The 17603-nt window shown below is 35.7% G+C and overlaps 1 protein-coding gene across 2 annotated transcripts in view; it reads left to right on the forward strand.

The window, feature by feature from the left end:
* CWF19L2 (CWF19 like cell cycle control factor 2) overlaps positions 1–17603 on the forward strand; it is a 120852-nt gene that overhangs the window by 22041 nt on the left and 81208 nt on the right. For both annotated transcript variants that reach the window (XM_064577514.1, XM_064577513.1), the window contains exons 7-8: positions 3906–4021; positions 13544–14217. In XM_064577514.1, the coding sequence (XP_064433584.1) occupies positions 3906–4021; positions 13544–14217 (790 nt within the window). The remainder of the gene's footprint in view (positions 1–3905; positions 4022–13543; positions 14218–17603) is intronic.

Raw genomic sequence — 17603 nt, forward strand, 5'->3', positions numbered from 1 at the left:
GTAGCAGTAGGGCTTGACCCTGATACGTCAGCTTTGATTCTGGATCAGTGCTCTGGCGTGGGCAGGTCAGGGGTTATCCTTCAGAATCCTCATCCGTGAACTTGAGCAAGTAAGCGTCCACGTTATCTTTTCCTTCCGCCTGCAGCCTTTTCTGAGAAATTGTGAATATCATCTCCGATGCGTTTACTGTGGCTTTTGTCTTTAAGAGTTAAATGTGTGTTAGCACATCATTTTGTCACCAGAAAGGCAGAACTGACCTCTCAAGGCAGCCAGGGAGCCTGGCTAGAACACGAATGGAAACCACTGGGACTCCCACAGGATGTACAGAATAAGCAGGGGTTGTAAGTGCTAGGGAGGGAGCTTCCCGGCCCACCTCCTCACGAGTGAGGAGGCGAGCACGGCCCCGAGGGACTGCGGCCGGTCCCGGAGCCCGGGTACCGGGTACCCCTCTCCGTGTGGGGCCAGCGGCCAGCGCCGTTCTCCACCTGCCTGTCCCTCTCCAGAGAAGTCGTGCAAGGACAGTTCATCAGTTGCCTTCTTAGCGCCCTCACAGGTCACCCCGCGGCCGCTTTGCCCAGCGCTGTCCTCCTGCAGCCCGCGCCTCCCCAGTTTACTCGTGTGTAGCAGGGAGGAGTGACGGCGCCCGTCTCACGGGGCTGTGGTGGGGATTCGGTGGGAAGAGCGTTCAGCTCAGTATCTGGGAAACGGTGAATACTTAATTATGATGACAGTGTCAAATACTTGTCCTTATGATGAAGTGTTTTGGGAAGGTTTTATCAATAGTTTTTCTGTCATGGTTGAGGTGCCATATTTTTAAAAATTAATTCATTAATCTTGATTTTTTTCCTTAAAAAAAAAAAGGACAAGTAAGTACACTGTTCTCAGCATTCCTACAGAATTATTTTTAACCATATTTTAGTAATGGGAATATTTGTATAATTTTAAAGTTTACGTGGCACATTTACATATGAGCTCATTTTCCTAGCAACCGTGTGAAGATAGCAACGTAGGTGTTATTGTTCTAAATTTTATAGCTCGGGAAACAGGCTGAGAGCCGCTGGCTAGCTTGCACGTAGTCATACGAGTGGCCCTAGAACCCAGGTCTTCTCGTGGCTCGTCCGGGTTTAGTTACTTTGGATTCTTCGCTATGAGACTGTTTGCTACTCTGGAATTAGTAGAAATTATTGCCTACAGACTGTTCTGATGTATTTCTGTTCTTTCTGTGTATATTTTCACTCTCTTTTTTGGCTTTGTCTTTTAGAATCTTTTGAGTTGGAAGAAATTTCACAAGCGGCTTATATCAAGTGCCTTATATTACCAAAGCAAAGGTCCAAGGAAGTCAGTGACTTGATTAAGATCTTACAGCTAGTTTGTAGGAGCAGCGAGACTAATATCTAGGTCTCCTGATACTTAGCTTATTGCTAGTTTTTTTTTTTTTTATTATTTATCTTCTGAGAAAAATGGGGAATGCAGCCTGGATTCATTTGGTTATATTTTGTGTCCACCAATATAACCTTTAATTATGATGGGAAACATATACTTTTAGTCTCTTTTAAGTTTTTGCTTCAGATACAGGTATTTATTAAATGTATACTAGTGAGTTTATTATAGTTATTTGATATATCTTTATCTCAGCATAGTGGATTAGGGACTATGTTTTATTCATGTTTTTACTTCCTACTATGTTTAACACATTTTCATATTCATAGTAAATATTTAACTAAATATTTGTTAGATTGAATTTCATGATGGATGGTGCTAAAATTGGTATTTTTTTTATGTGCTTTTAAAATATCTGAAAATTTTTCCCATTAAAAATATTTTATTGTATCTCTAATTATAAGATTAATAAGACTATTGAAATAGAACATACCAACTAAAGATGATATTATATAAATATTTCTAAGATGTGAATTTTATTCATAACTGAATTCACTGAAAATTTTTATTCTTATTTGATTTCCTTGATAAATGTTAACACAGAAGAATAAAAGTCTTCCTTTTTCTCTGAGATTTTTTTTTTCTCTGAACAATGTTAATATATTGGTGATTGTTCAGGAAATCTTCACTCTGCCCATCAGCATTTTATCAGTTTCAGAGATTAACTCTGAACTTGTGTAGCTGGGACATTAACATCGGTATTAATGATAGTGGATTTCTCTTTGTGTAAATTGAGGACTTAGACTAACTTCCTTCACTAATTGCATTGTTCATTTTGAGCTCACAGACTATATAAAATAAGAAAAAGAGCAAGAGCAAAATAAACTTGAAAGAAAAGTGAATCATTGAGTTAAATAGAGATCTAGGTTTTGAAGTACAAAGTTTTTTAGACCTGTAAAGAAAGACCCATTATCTTAGAAGATTCTGATTGCTTAGTAAAGACAAACTTTTGAGATTTGAGTGAGACTGGAATTAGAGGATTGAAAAATCCTTTTTTTTCTTTAAACTTTTTATTAAAATTTAACACCTGCAGAAAAGTACACAAGTCATTAACTGTACAGACTGATCATTTTCCTGAAGTGAAAATATCTGTGTAATCAGCACACCTTTTGAGAAACAGAACATTAGCATCCCGAAAAGCTCCCTTTGTGGCCCTTTTAGTCACTATGCTCTTGTCAGAAGGGTGACCACTCTTCTGGTTTCTAGCACCAAAGTCAGTTTTCCCTGGAATCATATAGTAAGTACTGTGCTTCCTTTTGGTTCCTGCTGCTTGTGGTCCCATTTTCAGATTCATCCATGTTGTTATGTATAGCTGTAATCATTGATTTTCATTGCTGTATAATGGTCAATTTTAGGAATATATCATAATTTATGCTATATACCCATTTTACTGATGGTGAACATTTGGATTGTTTTCTAAGCTGGTATTACTGCAGACTTTTCCACTATGAAGATTCTTATACATGTATTTTGCAGTTTCTTTGTGTTTTTTGTTGATTATAGAACTGGGGTGATCTAAAGCAATCTTATTTTTGGACAAGGAAAATCAGGAACAGAGTTTTGACTTAAGTTAATTGCTTAGATTTCTTTATGCATATCAAAAGTGTGAGGTGTGTACAAGAAATTCAAGTGCTTAATAAAGTTTGTTGAGGGCCCTCAGATTTTCATAGTTGGTAATCATGACTGCATAGAATAATTTGCTTTAATATATGTTTCAGTATTATCATCTGTAATTTCCTTATTTGTTCTTCATGCAGTATCTGAGGTAACTTTTTCCCTGCTATGTGTGTACTTTTATTCTTTATTTCTGGGAATGCCCTGCCCATTCTTATCTTTGTTTATAGAAATCCCACTCATTGTTTTAAGCCTGGTCTGTAAAATGTTCCCTGACCTACCATTTAGAAATAATTCATCTCTCTCATTTTTCTATAATTGCTTACATCTTTTTTTAATTTTTATTACATAATATCCTTATTATTGGTTTTATACTCTTACCTTTATACTCTTAGATTGCAGGTTTTTTTTGAGGATAGCTTTATTTATTTTGGCCTTCCTCAGTCCCTAAAATCTGTACCTTGCACATATAGGTAGGTATATAAATAATATGTTGAGGGGCTCCTGGGTGGCGCAGTCGATTAAGTGTTCAACTCTTGGTTTTGGCTCAGGTCATGATCTCAGGGTCATGAGATTGAGCCCCACGTCGGGCTCTGTGCTCAGCATGGAGTCTGCTTGATATTCTCTCCTTCTCTCTCTCTCTGCCCCTCCTGTTTGTGCTTTCTCTCTCTCTCAAATCTTTTTTAAAAAATAAAAAAAATAATATGTTGAATTTTAAATGCACTTATGATTCTTATGTGTTCTGGGAAAAAATTCTAATTTATACTTTAGAAATTATTATAGAAGCATTAAATACTAATTCTGTTATAACCACATGAAGAGTATAACTGACATTTAGTATTGGAATTTAGTTTCAGTAGTAGAAGATGGTGGCTTAAGCTGGTTGAGGAAGTCTTACCAAAGAATGAAGGAACAAGCTGAGAAACAGAATAGAAATTTTGAAGACATTGTGGCTGAAAGATATGGGGTGAGTACTGGTATTAATGAGATAGGTATTATATTTACAGTTATATGAGAAATAAGTGTCTTCAACTTTGTCAGTGTTTTGTGCCATGAAGCTCTTTTGAATTAAATGGATATTAAATCTCTACTCTATCGACTGCTGAAGCCATTGTCTACCTTTTTTTATCATGTAAACTTCTGTAGCATATTTCTGTTGACATGATGAATATGAAAGTTAAGTATGTACGATTTAAGTGTGTGTGTTTAATGTAAAAATAACATTTTCTCATTGTGAGAAAATTTAAATAATGCAGGAAATCGTCCATGGCACACCTCTTGAGATAAACACTATTGAAATTTTGATATATTTCAGAGTTTGTGTTTATTCCAAAGATTTTGTTATACTCCAGAGTTTTGCAATATAACAGGTTTTTAAAAAATATGTTTTTTTTTTTTTAAGATTTTATTTATTTATTTGAGAGAGAGAATGAGAGAGAGAGAAAGCATGAGAGGGGGGAGGGTCAGAGGGAGAAGCAGACTCCCCGCCGAGCAGGGAGCCTGATGCGGGACTCGATCCTGTGACTCCAGGATCATGACCTGGAGGCAGTCGCTTAACCAACTGAGCCACCCAGGCGCCCTAAAAAATATATTTTTAAAATAAATATATATACACACACACACTCTTAAAACAGTGGAACCATAATATTTTACATGGTATTTTAGAACCAGCTCCCCAATTTACCATGTGTGGATAATCTTAGTATTTCATTAGTTAGTGGTCTTTTTTTTTTTTTTTTAATTTCTAGAAAAAAGCAGGTTTAGAAAATAAGATTTCAAGAATATGGGCAGGCAAAAGTGAGAGAGAAAAATCATTCTTTTTTCAAAAGGAATCTGTGTTAAATTTTGATGTATACAGTTTCCCAGATTTTTTTCTGTTTGTTACATGCTTTTAAAATAGTTTTATAAAAGTAGGCTCATAAAATACATTCTCCTTTTTTCACTTACTAGTGTAGGCATAGTTGGATGTCAGTAAATATATACATTTTAATGACCTCTTAATATTTTAATATATATTTGTATGGATTTACTGTGTATTTATTTACTTAATTGTCAGTGGAGGGACATTTATGTCTTTTTTTCCCCTGTTAAATACTATTGTACTGATAACCTTTGTTCAGTGTGTTTTGCATACTTATCAGGTTTTTTTCTTAAGATGAATTACTATAAACAAAATTGTTACTTTAAAGGATATAGACACTTGAAGTGAGATTATATATTGCCGAATTTCTCTACAGAAAGATTAACAAATTATATTTCCATTACAGTGACTCGTCTGTCACTTGGTTTTCAACAGTAGGATTCTCATTCTTTTAGTCTGCTACTGTGTTTGACAAACAAATTTTTTTCATTGCTTTTATTTTTATACATTTGTTTTCTAGTGAATTGGTATATTTTTTCATATATTTTTGGCCATTTGTATTTTTAAGTGAATTGATTGTTGGTAACATTTCCCATTTTTCTTTTGGGATATTGATTTCTTTAAGATCTTTTAATAAGTCTGTTCACGTTTTTCTCTTAGTTTCATATTTGCTTTTGCCTTTGTTTATATTTGCTTGGGTAAGTTTTGAATATTGTTACCTAACAAAATTCGTCAGGTTTTTCTTTCATAACTTAATATTCTTGCTGTAATTCATTGAAAAGCCTTCTTCACCCCAAAATCATAGCAATGTATGTCCATATTTACTTTGAGTACTTGCTCAGTTTTATTTTTTATGCATATCTTTAATCTTTCTGGAATTTATATTTGTGTATGTTGTAAATAGGCTTCTAACTTTCCTTAAGTCTTCAAATAGTTGTTTATAATATATTGAGTAAATTAATCTTTTCCCACTAATTTGAAATGACACATTTATTATATATTAACTTGTCTCTTATAAAATAAGTCTGTTCTTTTACTCTCAAATCTGCTCTATTCATTTTTCTATTATTTCCTGGAATTAGTATCATACTCTTAGCATTATTGTAGTTTTCAGTAACTCATGCACATTGCAGATAAGTAGTGAACACCTACTATGTGACAGGGTAGGTCTTTTTTTTATTAGTTATTAAAAAATTAGCTCTTCATTCTTACATTTCTTTGTTGTTGTTAAATTTAGAATCATTTTGTCAGGTTAAAGCTCAACAGAAATAAACATTTTCCCAAAATTCATCATAAATTTACAGATCTCTTTTGGAATTTTGATTTAAATTTAGCTAAATGTATTGATAAATCAGGTATGATTAATATTTTTATAATGTTGAGTCATCTCCTCCTAAAATACTGGATATTTCTCTATTCAAGTTTCATTTATGCTCTTCAGTAAATTTCTCTGTGCAGTTGTTACATGGGTCCTTAAGGTTTAAAAATTTTTTTTTCCAGTTGTGTATTGAATCTTTTTTCCTTCATGTTTTCAGGCTTTCTGTTGGTGCTAGAATGCCAATTTTCTAAACTCATGTCATTAAATCTAATTTTTTAAATTGGGTCCTCTGGGAAGATAGTTATATGCAAATGATGATTACTTTTGCTTTTTCTCCTCAGTATTATGAAAATAGATCTTATTTGTCCTCTCGAAATAGAATTTCAGAACTTTGATAAAAGCACTGGAAGCTAGTTTTCTTGTTTTTCCATTTAAAATGCCATTATGAAAACACGTCTATTAGTATCAGCCTCATAGAATTGTTGCGCACATTAATAAAAATTTGAGTACTTTTCATGAGCCAGACACTGTTGAAGTGCTTCATGTATAATTAATTCTTTTACTGCAGTAGCACTGTTATTCTTGTATTGTAAATGTGGAAACTGAGGCACACAGGGGCTGACTACCTTCACCACAATTAGACGGTCAGTCAGTAGATTCAAACCTAGGTGTAATCTCCTGGGACCCATTTAAATGATGTGAAGTAGGTAATATAATGAGCATTGGATACATTGTGGTCATGGCTGTTTTTGTTGTTTGTATCATTACGATATTTTATTGAATCTAAGAAGCCACTAAGTGCAGACACACCATTATTTCATGTCTCAAAAAGGAGGAAAAAGGTTGCCTTTGAGGTAATGCTTTCATTATGAAAATACCCCCACCATCATTTCTGTTCTATTCGTGTTGTTACTCAATTTAAGAAACGTGTTAAATCCACATTTTTAAATAATTAAATAAAATGAAATGTTATGGATTATCTCTGCCTAGGCTAAGATAATAACTTCAGCACGTTCTAATCCCCCATCTCACCTCTCAGATTTTGTTGGAATAATTTGAAAAAAAAAATTTTAAGTTTTTATTCAGTTTCCAGTTAACATACAGTGTAATATTAGTTTCAGGTTACAATGTAGTGATTCACTTCCATATAACACCTGGTGCTCATCACGACGGGCGTGCTCCTTCATCCCCATCACCTGTTCCACCCATCCCCCTGCCCATCTCGCCTCTGGTCACCATCAGTGTGTTCTCTAGAGTTAAGAGTCTGTTTCTTGGGGGCGCCTGGGTGGCTCAGTTGGTTAAACGACTGCCATCGGCTCAGGTCATGGTCCTGGAGTCCCGGGATCGAGTCCCACATTGGGGTCCCTGCTTGGCAGGGAGTCTGCTTCTCCCTCTGACCCTCCTCCTTCTCATGCTCTCTCTCTCAAATAAATAAATAAAATCTTTAAAAAAAAAAAAAGTCTGTTTCTTGGTTTGTCTCTCTCTTTTTTTCCTTCCTTTGCTCATTTGTTTTGTTTCTTAAATTCCACATATGAGTGAAATCATATGGTATTTGTCCTTCTCTGACTGCCTTATTTCACTTCATAATACTTTCTAGCTCCATTCATGTCATGGCAAATGGCAGGATTTCATTCTTTTTGATGGCCGAGTAACATTCCATTGTATGTATGTGTATACACACACACACACACACACACACAGTACTGCCTGTGTTTTCTTTTAGGATTTTTATGGTGATGTGAGCCACATGTTCTTCATCCATTCATCAGTCGATGGACACTTGGGCTGCTTCCATAATTTGGCTATTGTAAATAAAGCTGCATGTATCCCTTTGAATTAGCATTTTTTATCCTTTGGGTAAATATCTAGTAGTGCAATTGCTGGATCATAGGGCAGTTCTCTTTTTAACTTTTTGAGGAACCTCCATACTGTTCTCCAGAGTGGCTACACCAGTTTGCATTCCCACCAACAGTGCAAGAGGGTTCCCCTTTCTCTGCATCCTTGCCAACATCTGTTGTGTCTTGTGTTGTTAATTTTAGCCATTCTGACAGGTGTGAGGTGGTATCTCATTGTAGTTTTGATTTGTATTTCCCTGATGATGAGTGATGTTGAGCATCTTTTCATGTGTCTGTTGGCCATTTGGATGTCTTCTTTGGAAAAATGTCTGTTCATGTCTTCTGTCTATTTTTCAATTGGACTATTCATTTTTTGGGTGTTGAGTTTTATAAGTTATATATTTTAGATACTAACCCTTTATCAGATATGTCATTTGCAAATATCTTCTCCCATTCCATAGGTTGCCTTTTAGTTTTTGTTGAATGTTTTCTTCGCTGTACAGAAGCTTTTTATTTTGGTGTAGTCCCAGTGGTTTGTTTTTGCTTTTGTTTCCCTTGCCTCAGGAGACATACCTAGAAAGAAGTTACTACAGCCAGTGTCAAAAAAGTTACTGCCTCTGTTCTCTTCTAGGATTTTTATGGTGTCATGTCTCACATTTACGTCTTTAATCCATTTTGAATTTATTTTTGTGTCTGGTGTAAGAAGATGGCCCAGTTTCATTCTTCTGCATGTGGCTGTCCAGTTTTCCCAACACCATTTATTGATGAGAATTCTTTTCCCCTTGGATATTCTTTCCTGCTTTGTTGAAGATTAATTGACCATATAATTGTGGGTTCACTTCTGGGTTTTCTATGATGTGTCTGTTTTTGTGCCAGTACCATACTGTCTTGATGATGACAGCTTTGTAATAGAGCTTGAAGTCCGGAATTGTGATGCCGCCGGCTTTTCTTTTCTTTTTCAACATTCTTCTGGCTATTCGGGGTCTTTTCTGGTTCCATACAAATTTGAGGATTATTTGTTCCATTTCTTTGAAAAAAGTGGATGGTATTTTGATAGGGATTGCATTAAATGTGTAGATTGCTTTGGGCAGTGTAGACATTTTAACACTATTCATTCTTCTAATCCATGAGCATGGAATGTCTCCATTTCTTTGTGTCCTTTTCAATTTCTTTCATTAGTATTTTATAGTTTATAGAGTACAGGTCTTTTTACCTCTTTGGTTAGGTTTATTCATAGGTATCTTACTGTTTTTGGTGTAGTTGTGAAAGGGATTGATTCCTTAATTTCTCTTTCAGCTGCTTCATTATTGGTATATAGAAATGCAACAGATTTCTGTACATTGTACATTGATTTTGTATCCTGCAACTTTATCGAACTCGTTTATCAGTTCTAGCAGTTTTTTGGTGGGGTCTTTCTGGTTTTCTCTGTATAGTATCATGTCCTCTGCAAATAGGGAAAGTTTTACTCCTTCCTTGCTGATTTGGATGCCTTTTATTTCTTTTGTCTGATTGCTGTGGCTAGGACTTCCAGTATTATGTTGAATAAAAGTGGTGAGAGTGAACATCCCTGTCTTGCTCCTGACTTTAGAGGAAAAGCTCTCAGGTTTTCCCCATGTAGGATGATATTACTTGTGGGTTTTTCATATATGGCCTTTATTGTGTTGAGGTGTGTCCCTTCTAATCCTACTTGTTGAGGGTTTTTCTTTTTTCTTTTCTTTTTTTGTTAATGTTAGTCACCATACAGTACATCATTAGTTTTTGATGTAATGTTCCATGATCCATTGTTTTCGTATAACACCCAGTGCTCCATGCAATACGTGCCCTCCTTAATACCCATCACCAGGCTAACCCATCCCCCCACCCCCTCCCCTCTAGAACCCTCAGTTTATTTCTCAGAGTCCATAGTCTCTCATGGTTCATCTCTCCCTCCGATTTTCCCCCCCTTCATTTTTCCCTTCTTCTACTGTCCTCCATGCTATTCCTTATGTTCCACAAATAAGTGAAACCACATGATAATTGACTTTCTGTGCTTGACTTATTTCACTTAGCATAATCTCCTCCAGTCCCATCCATGTTGATGTAAAAGTTGGGTATTCATCCTTTCTGACGGCTGAGTAATATTCCATTGTATATATGAACCGCATCTTCTCTATCCATTCATCTGTCGAAGGACATCTTACGAATGGTTGTTGTACTTTGTTAAATGCTTTTTCTGCCTCTATTGGAATGATCATATGGCTCTTATCCTTTCTTTTATTAATATGTATCCTGTTGATTGAGTTGTGAATATTGAACCACCCTTGCAACCGAGGAATAAATCCCACTTGATTGTGGTGAATTGATTTTTTTTTAATGTATTGTTGGATTTGGTTTGTTGGTTTTTTTTTTTTTTTTAGAATTTTTGTGTCTATGTTCATCAGAGATATTGGCCTGTAGTTCTCTTTTTTAGTTGTGTCTTTATCTGGTTTGGGTATTGGGAATGATGGCCTCATAGAATGAATTTGGAAGTTTTCCTTCCTTTTCTGTTTTTTGGAATAGTTTAAGAAGAATAGGTATTAAGTCTTCCTTAAATGTTTGGTAGAATTTGTTTGTGAAGCCATCTTTTTGATTACTGATTCAGTTTCTTTGCTGGTTATCCATCTGTTCAAGTTTTCTATTTCTTCCTGTTTCAATTTTGTTAGTTTATATGTTTCTAGGAATTTATCCCTTTCTTCCAGGTTGTCCAGTTTATTGGCATATAGTTTTTCATAATATTCTTGTATGATTTTTGTATTTCTGTGATGTTAGTTGTTATTTCTCCTCTCTCATTTGTGATTTTATTTGTTTGGATCCTTTCTCTTTTCTTTTTGATAAGTCTGGCTGAGATTTACCAATTTTACTAATTTTTTCAAAGAACCAGCTCCTGGTTTTATTGATCTGTTTTTTTTTTTTTAAATTTCTACATCATTTATTTCTGCTCTAATCTTTATTATTTCCTTCCTTTTGCTGGGTTTGGGTTTTGGTTGTTGTATTTTTTTCTAGCTCCTTTAGGTTGTTTGTTTGAGATTTTTCTTGCTTTTTCAGGTAGGCCTGTATTGCTATATACTTCCCTCTTAGGACTGCTTTTGCTGTATCCCAAAGGTTTTGGACCACTGTGTTTACACTTTCACTTGCTTCCTTGTATTTTCTTTTATTAACTAATTTGAAATTTTAATTCCAGTTTATTATAAGTTTTAAAAATATGCATCTTATTCTTGACAATTATGTTAAACTTCACAGCTACAAGAACAATTATTTAGACTTAACTATTACATTTACCATTTGGTTTATAGTGTTTCTTCCTTTTTCAGCCATCTTTGCCCTAATTCCCTTATGGTTTGGCTTAATGATCCTGAGTGATTTCCCCTACACCTGATTAGTAAATGGTTTGCTTTCTGATTCCTTGTATTTTTGAAAATGACTTTCTTTTGTCCTTGCCAGGTAAGGATAGTTTGACTGTGAATTGAATTCTGTAAGGAATTATTGCCTTGTCTTTTTCTTTCATAATTTGATCTTTATTTCATTATCCTGTAGCTTGTAGTATTTAGTATTAGAGATGAAGAGTTGATAACAGTTTTACTTTTTTTTTTGAAGAGGGAGAGAGAATTGTAGGCACTGAGTGTGGAGTCTGACATGGGGCTCAATCTCATGATCTCAATCTCAGATCATGACCTGAGCTGAAATCAAAAGTCTCATGCTCAACTTACTGAGCCAGCCAGGTGCCCCAAGAGTTTTATCTTCTTTACTTTGTAGGTAATGTGTTATTTGCCTATTCCCATTTGTTTACAGTTCATGCTTACTGCCTCCTTCCCTGATCTAATTTTTGTGAAGAATTTTTTTTTTTTTGTGCATGTATGTATTTTGAGACTCAAGAATTAGGGTTTTTTTTTTTTTTTGTAAAGATTTATTTTATTTTATTATTATTTTTTAAAGATTTTATTTATTTATTTGACAGAGATACCGTAAGAGAGGGAACACAAGCAGGGAGAGTGGGAGAGGGAGAAGCAGGCTTCCCGCCAAGCAGGGAGCCCAATGTGGGGCTCGATCCCAGGACCCTGGGATCATGACTTGAGCTGAAGGCAGACGCTTAACAACCGAGCCACCCAGGCACCCCAAGATTTATTTATTTTAGAGAGAGAGAGAGTGAGAGAGCGCATGCACATGAGTGGGGGGAGGGGTAGAGGGAGAGAATCTTCAAGCCGACTCCACCGTGAGCGCAGAGACTCATTTGGGGCTTGATGTCACAACCCATGAGATCATGACCTGAGTTGAAACCAAGAGTCAGAAACCAGGAGCTTAAGCCACCCAGGCAACCCCAGAATTAGGATTTTTTTATGTATGAGTCTTTATATGCTTCATTTTCTCCCCTCTCTTAAGGCTATCAGATGAGCCCTTCATACCTGGAAAATTAACTGGAGAAATTTTCTTATATTATTATTATAATTGTTTTGTTAATGCTTTCTTCTATCTTTGCTCTTTCTTTCTGGTAGTATTCATGTATGCATAATAGACTCTTAGAATTAATTGTGCTTCTGTCTTTTTTCCTTATTACATCTGCTTACCATCTTTTCCTAAGTAGAGAGAATGCCCAGGCTCCCGTTGAATTAACTAGTATTGGATGCAATACTTTCTGTTCTTCTGTTCACTATATCTGCATGTTTTTGGACACATAGTTTTCATTTACAAGTTTTTCTTTGTTCTTGAACTCTTTGTTTTTCATGAGAGTCTGTTATGTTTTAGTAATGTAGCAGCCTCTTGAATCTCACTGACAGTAGGAATTAATTTTTTAGAAATGATGTCTTCACTGTTCTCTGTATTATATTTTGTTTTAGTGTTGGGCATTTGGTATAGTGGATCTTCTTTTGAGTTCCCAGATATTTTTCATTATTTGGTAACTTTTTGTTGATTAATCACATTTTTTTAAGCATTTATTTTAGGGTAGTGTATTTAGTTTGCTAGGACTACCATAACAAAGTTCCATAGGCTAGGTGGCTTAAACAACAGAAATCTATTTTCTCATAGTTCAGGAGATTTGAAGTCCAAGATCAAGGCGTTACAATGTTTGGTTTCTCCTGGGGTGGCTGCCTTTCAGCTGTGTCTCACGTAGATTTTCTCTTTGTGTGCTCATCCATTCTATGTCTTTGTATTTCCAAAGTTCTTCTTCTTTTAAGGATATCCATCAGATTGAATTAGGGCCCAACTAAACTTTTAACTTAAAAACATCTTTCAAGTGCCAGTCTTTAAATGCTGTCATGTTCTGAGTCCTAGGGGTTAAGGCTTCAACATAGGAATTGGGAGGGGGCACACTTAAGCCCTTATCAATTAGGATGATTGTATGGGTCTTTTCGTCTCTTCTTTGTTGGGTGACAGTATATCATGGCACAGTGGCATATGGGGGTACAAGTCATTGAACCTTCTTTAATTTTAGATATTTTGTTTAATTTCTCTCCTTTGTAGTCATTGGAAGTATTTCAGTCAAAATTAGAAGAAGCTGAAAAAACTGCATCCACAAAAGAAGATTATAAACGAGAACGGTGGAGGAAACCAGCATACTCAGATAAAGCACAAAGTAGTCAAGAAAGTAGAAGATCAGACTTGGTAAAATATAATAAAAATATAAGGGATAAATATAGGGATAGATATAGTTCAACAGATACTACAAACACCATCAATAAAGATAAGTCTAGTGGTGATGAAAAAGATAATAGGTTTGGGTCTTTAGAAACCTGTAGAAGACAATCCAATCCAAGGCAAAATCAAGACTTTTCTTCTCTTGGAAATTTGAAACCTAAATTTTTAAGACCCTCTGATGATGAAGAACTGTCATTTCGTAGCAAGGGCAGAAATTTTGAACCTTCTAGTTCATCTTCAGCATTGGTTGCTCAGGATTCTGTGCGTTATGGTTTTCGAAAACCCACAGAAAACAGTGAAGAAAGTTCTTCATTGTGGAACCGATCCAACGGAAGAGAAGGAGACAGGAAATGTTCATATCGAAGATCATTAGAAACTAGGGGCGATGTGGACTCTGGGCACATTTCAGAAGACGTGAGAGAAAAGTCACAAGATGAAAGCCTGAGAGATGACTCTCTGAAGAAAGAGCATCTACAGGACACAAAGTCTCCATTTGCCGGGTATTTTGTCATTTGTTTTTTAAACTGATGAATGAATATTAAATTGCAGAGGATTCAAAGAAGTGAGCTGTATTTGCAGAGTATCATTTATTAAGTAGATATGAGCTATGTTCTTCTGTTTCTTAAGTTTTGCGGAAGAGATAAGATACGCACATTTAACAAATCAGTAGCTTTGTTTTATGGGTTGCATTGCATTTCACAGTTTTATTTAACAAATGGAAGAAGAATTCAGTAGCTGTATTATCTTAAAATTTGTTGCTTTTTTGCAATCTAAAAAATGAATTGAGTTCATAATCCCTTTAAATGAATATGCTACAGGAAGTATTTTGGTAGACTGTGTTACTGCTGCCATATTGCTTTCAAAGGAAATCGCTCCATTGTTAAGTGTAATCATAATTGTAAATTGCCGAGTGGAGGTCTGGGAGATTGAAGGAAAATATGCTGCCATAGCCCACATATGAAGTGAAAACGATATATGAAAGATCCTGCAGAGGGAAGCATGAATTACTGTTACTCTTTTTCAGAGAAAGAAATAATCCCCTTTTGATAGTTGACAGGTTTTAAAGATGTTAGCATTTTAAAAGGAAAATATGGATAGGGTAGTGGTTGCACCTGTAATAATTAGGAAAATAGGTAGCATTGACTGGTGTTATCTTGAACCTGTGGTACTTGTATACAGGGCTGGGTCAGTAGAACAGGAAACCCAGGTTGAGTGGGATCAAACTAGGAAAAATTGATTTAGCTGTAGAGCTGATCTTCATTGGAGATAACCAGAAATGGAAAATAAGTGTCCAAAGGATAATGATTAGCTTATGGTAGAATGATCATCAAAATATGTTTAAAAATACCTCCAAATGAATGAGACACTTCAGGAAGAGGCTTTAGGAAATAATAGAATTCAGTAGTGGCAGTAGTAGGTATCAGCATTGTGGTTTGGGGTCATGAGCCTGGTCAATTGTTTCTGTTAACAATTCCGTCTGAAGCCATGGATTCTAAAGCGCCTTGTATAGCTTTTAGTGGGAGGAAGCTGGCGAAACCTGGACCGAGTGATGGGAGCTCCACTCACGTGGGCTCTGGTTCAAGTCAGGGCTTTGTTCCCAGGAAACCAAGCGGGGGATCTAGTTGTATTGACTGGATAAACATAACAGGGCTTAGAGAATGTCGAAGGCTGTATACGTATGTAGTTGCCCAGGCTTTGCTCCAAATACTCTGGAAGGTAGACTATTTCTCGTCCCCACCTGCTGGTAGGATGAGACTCTTTATTTTCTTTCATTGTCAGGGTTGCTCCAACATTTGGTCAATCTGCAGGTCTTGACTTCTGTGACTACAGCTGTATGTGAAACAGTCTTACACTCAGTATTTCATCTGGTTCCATATTTGTAGGTCGTATTTAAGTTGTAAGTTTCCTGTAGAGCTACTATAATATAGGCATTCGTTAGAAGCCATATATATATATGGCTTGGGATTCTCTCCCTCTGCCACTCTCAAGCAGGGAGAGTGGCAGAGGGAGAGAATCCCAAGCATACTCCCCGCTGAGCAGGGAGAGTGGCAGAGGGAGAGAATCCCAAGCATACTCCCCGCTGAGCACAGAGCCTGATGCAGGGCTCCATCTTAGGACCCTGAGATCTTGACCTGAGCCGAAATCAAGAGTTGGGTGCTTAACTGGCTGAGACACCCAGACGTCCGTGAAGGCAGTATTTTTGTTAGCTGTGTTATTTTGATGTTACAGTTGGTTTGAAGCTTTCCATGAATTCCATGATTGACTGGAGAAGGAAAGAACAATCTAGAAATTGTCTACATATATGTGAAAGACAGAAAAATTCCTGAGCCTGTGTGAGTGTTGTGAAGTAAGAGACCAAGGAAGGATGTTGAAGAATGCCTATTTTCAAGGACTAGAAAGAGTCAGTGTAAGATTGTGAGAAGCTGTTAGTTTGTGTGAACATTATCCTAGGTATATGCTGAATTCTTTATAAAATGCTAGAATTCTAGGGAGCTTTAGAACTACTGAATTTTAGAAGTAGGGGAAAAAAATCACAGAACTGATTTTAGAACTAGAGAAAAGTAGTGTGACTCCTGCATTTCCCAGATGGGGAAACTGAAGCCCTTGAGGTTACTTGCAGAGTGTTATGTTCCTTAGGGTTACCAGATTTAGCAAATAAGGAGAAGTATGTCCCTTGCAGTATTTGCACAGACTTATACTAAAAAAATTTTTTGTTTACCTGAAATTCAAATTTGACTGGACATCATGTTTTTTATCTGGCAATTGTATGTAACACTTAGCCATTTTCTGAGTTTGTGACGTTTTTACAAGAGATACTGTATATAATTATATATAAAAAATTATATATTTAAGTTACACAGCTTCACAATGTATATATTATTCTGGACCTTGTTTTTTTTTCTTTCCCAATCATTATCTTAAAGATCTTTTCACATCAGCTTTTATGTATGTACTTTTTACAGACTCTTTAATAGTCTGTTAAAACGTAGTTAGAAGCTGGTATTTCTCCTCCGTCTCCTGTTGATGGACTTTAGGTTGTTTCTAGTTTGTCGCGCTTACAATAATGCTGCAGTGAATAGTTTTGTAATGTGTATCTTTGCACACTGATTAAATATAGCTGTAAAATAAATTCCAAGCAGTGGGATTTTATTTATATATTTTGTTATATTAACCAATTTACTCTCTTACTGGTCAAATATTAGAATGACTTTTCTTTTCCTTGCCAACAGTATTATTGAACTTTTTAATCTTTGTTGTATATATACTTTAGAAACGGAGTCATTCCTTGATTTGCGTTTCTTTAAGTATGGGTGAAGTTTGGCATATTTTTATAGATGTTTGTTTATTTTTATTTTGTTTTTGCTAACTAGTCATGTTACTTGTTGAGTTCTCCGTGAGAGCTTTTTATAGTTTTCATGTAACACATAGTGTTTTCACCACTGTTACAGTTGCGTGTTCTTATTGTTTCACTTTTCTTTTTCATCTTTCATTTCGTCCATTCTTACTGTGATGAAATTTTTCGTTCTTTTCCTTTGTCCTCTTTATGCCCTGCAGTTATCTTAAGTAGGCAGAAAACATCCTCTAGAAGTGGTCCATGTGCTCAAGGTCTTTAAGCTTATTATTCTTAGAAATAAAATGTGTATAATTTTGTTTTGTTGGAAAATATATCAGCTCTGTATTTTGGATTTTGAAACCTAGAATAGTTTGCAATATGAACAAAAAACTAGTGTGATGTTCTTAATTTAGATTTTATAAAGTTGATATCAGGAACTAACCTGTTTTATATACTATTTTAGCCTTTGGATATCATTCTTGGCAGAGTTTGCTGTGGTAGCCTAGCAGGGCAGGAGAAGGATGGCAGGTTCTGAAGGTTTTGAGTATAAGT

This window comes from Mirounga angustirostris, unplaced genomic scaffold (assembly GCF_029215605.1).
Source record: "Mirounga angustirostris isolate CCGP_5_RB_7025 unplaced genomic scaffold, mMirAng1.0.hap1 SCAF_13, whole genome shotgun sequence".
NCBI classification, from domain to species: Eukaryota; Metazoa; Chordata; class Mammalia; order Carnivora; family Phocidae; genus Mirounga; species Mirounga angustirostris.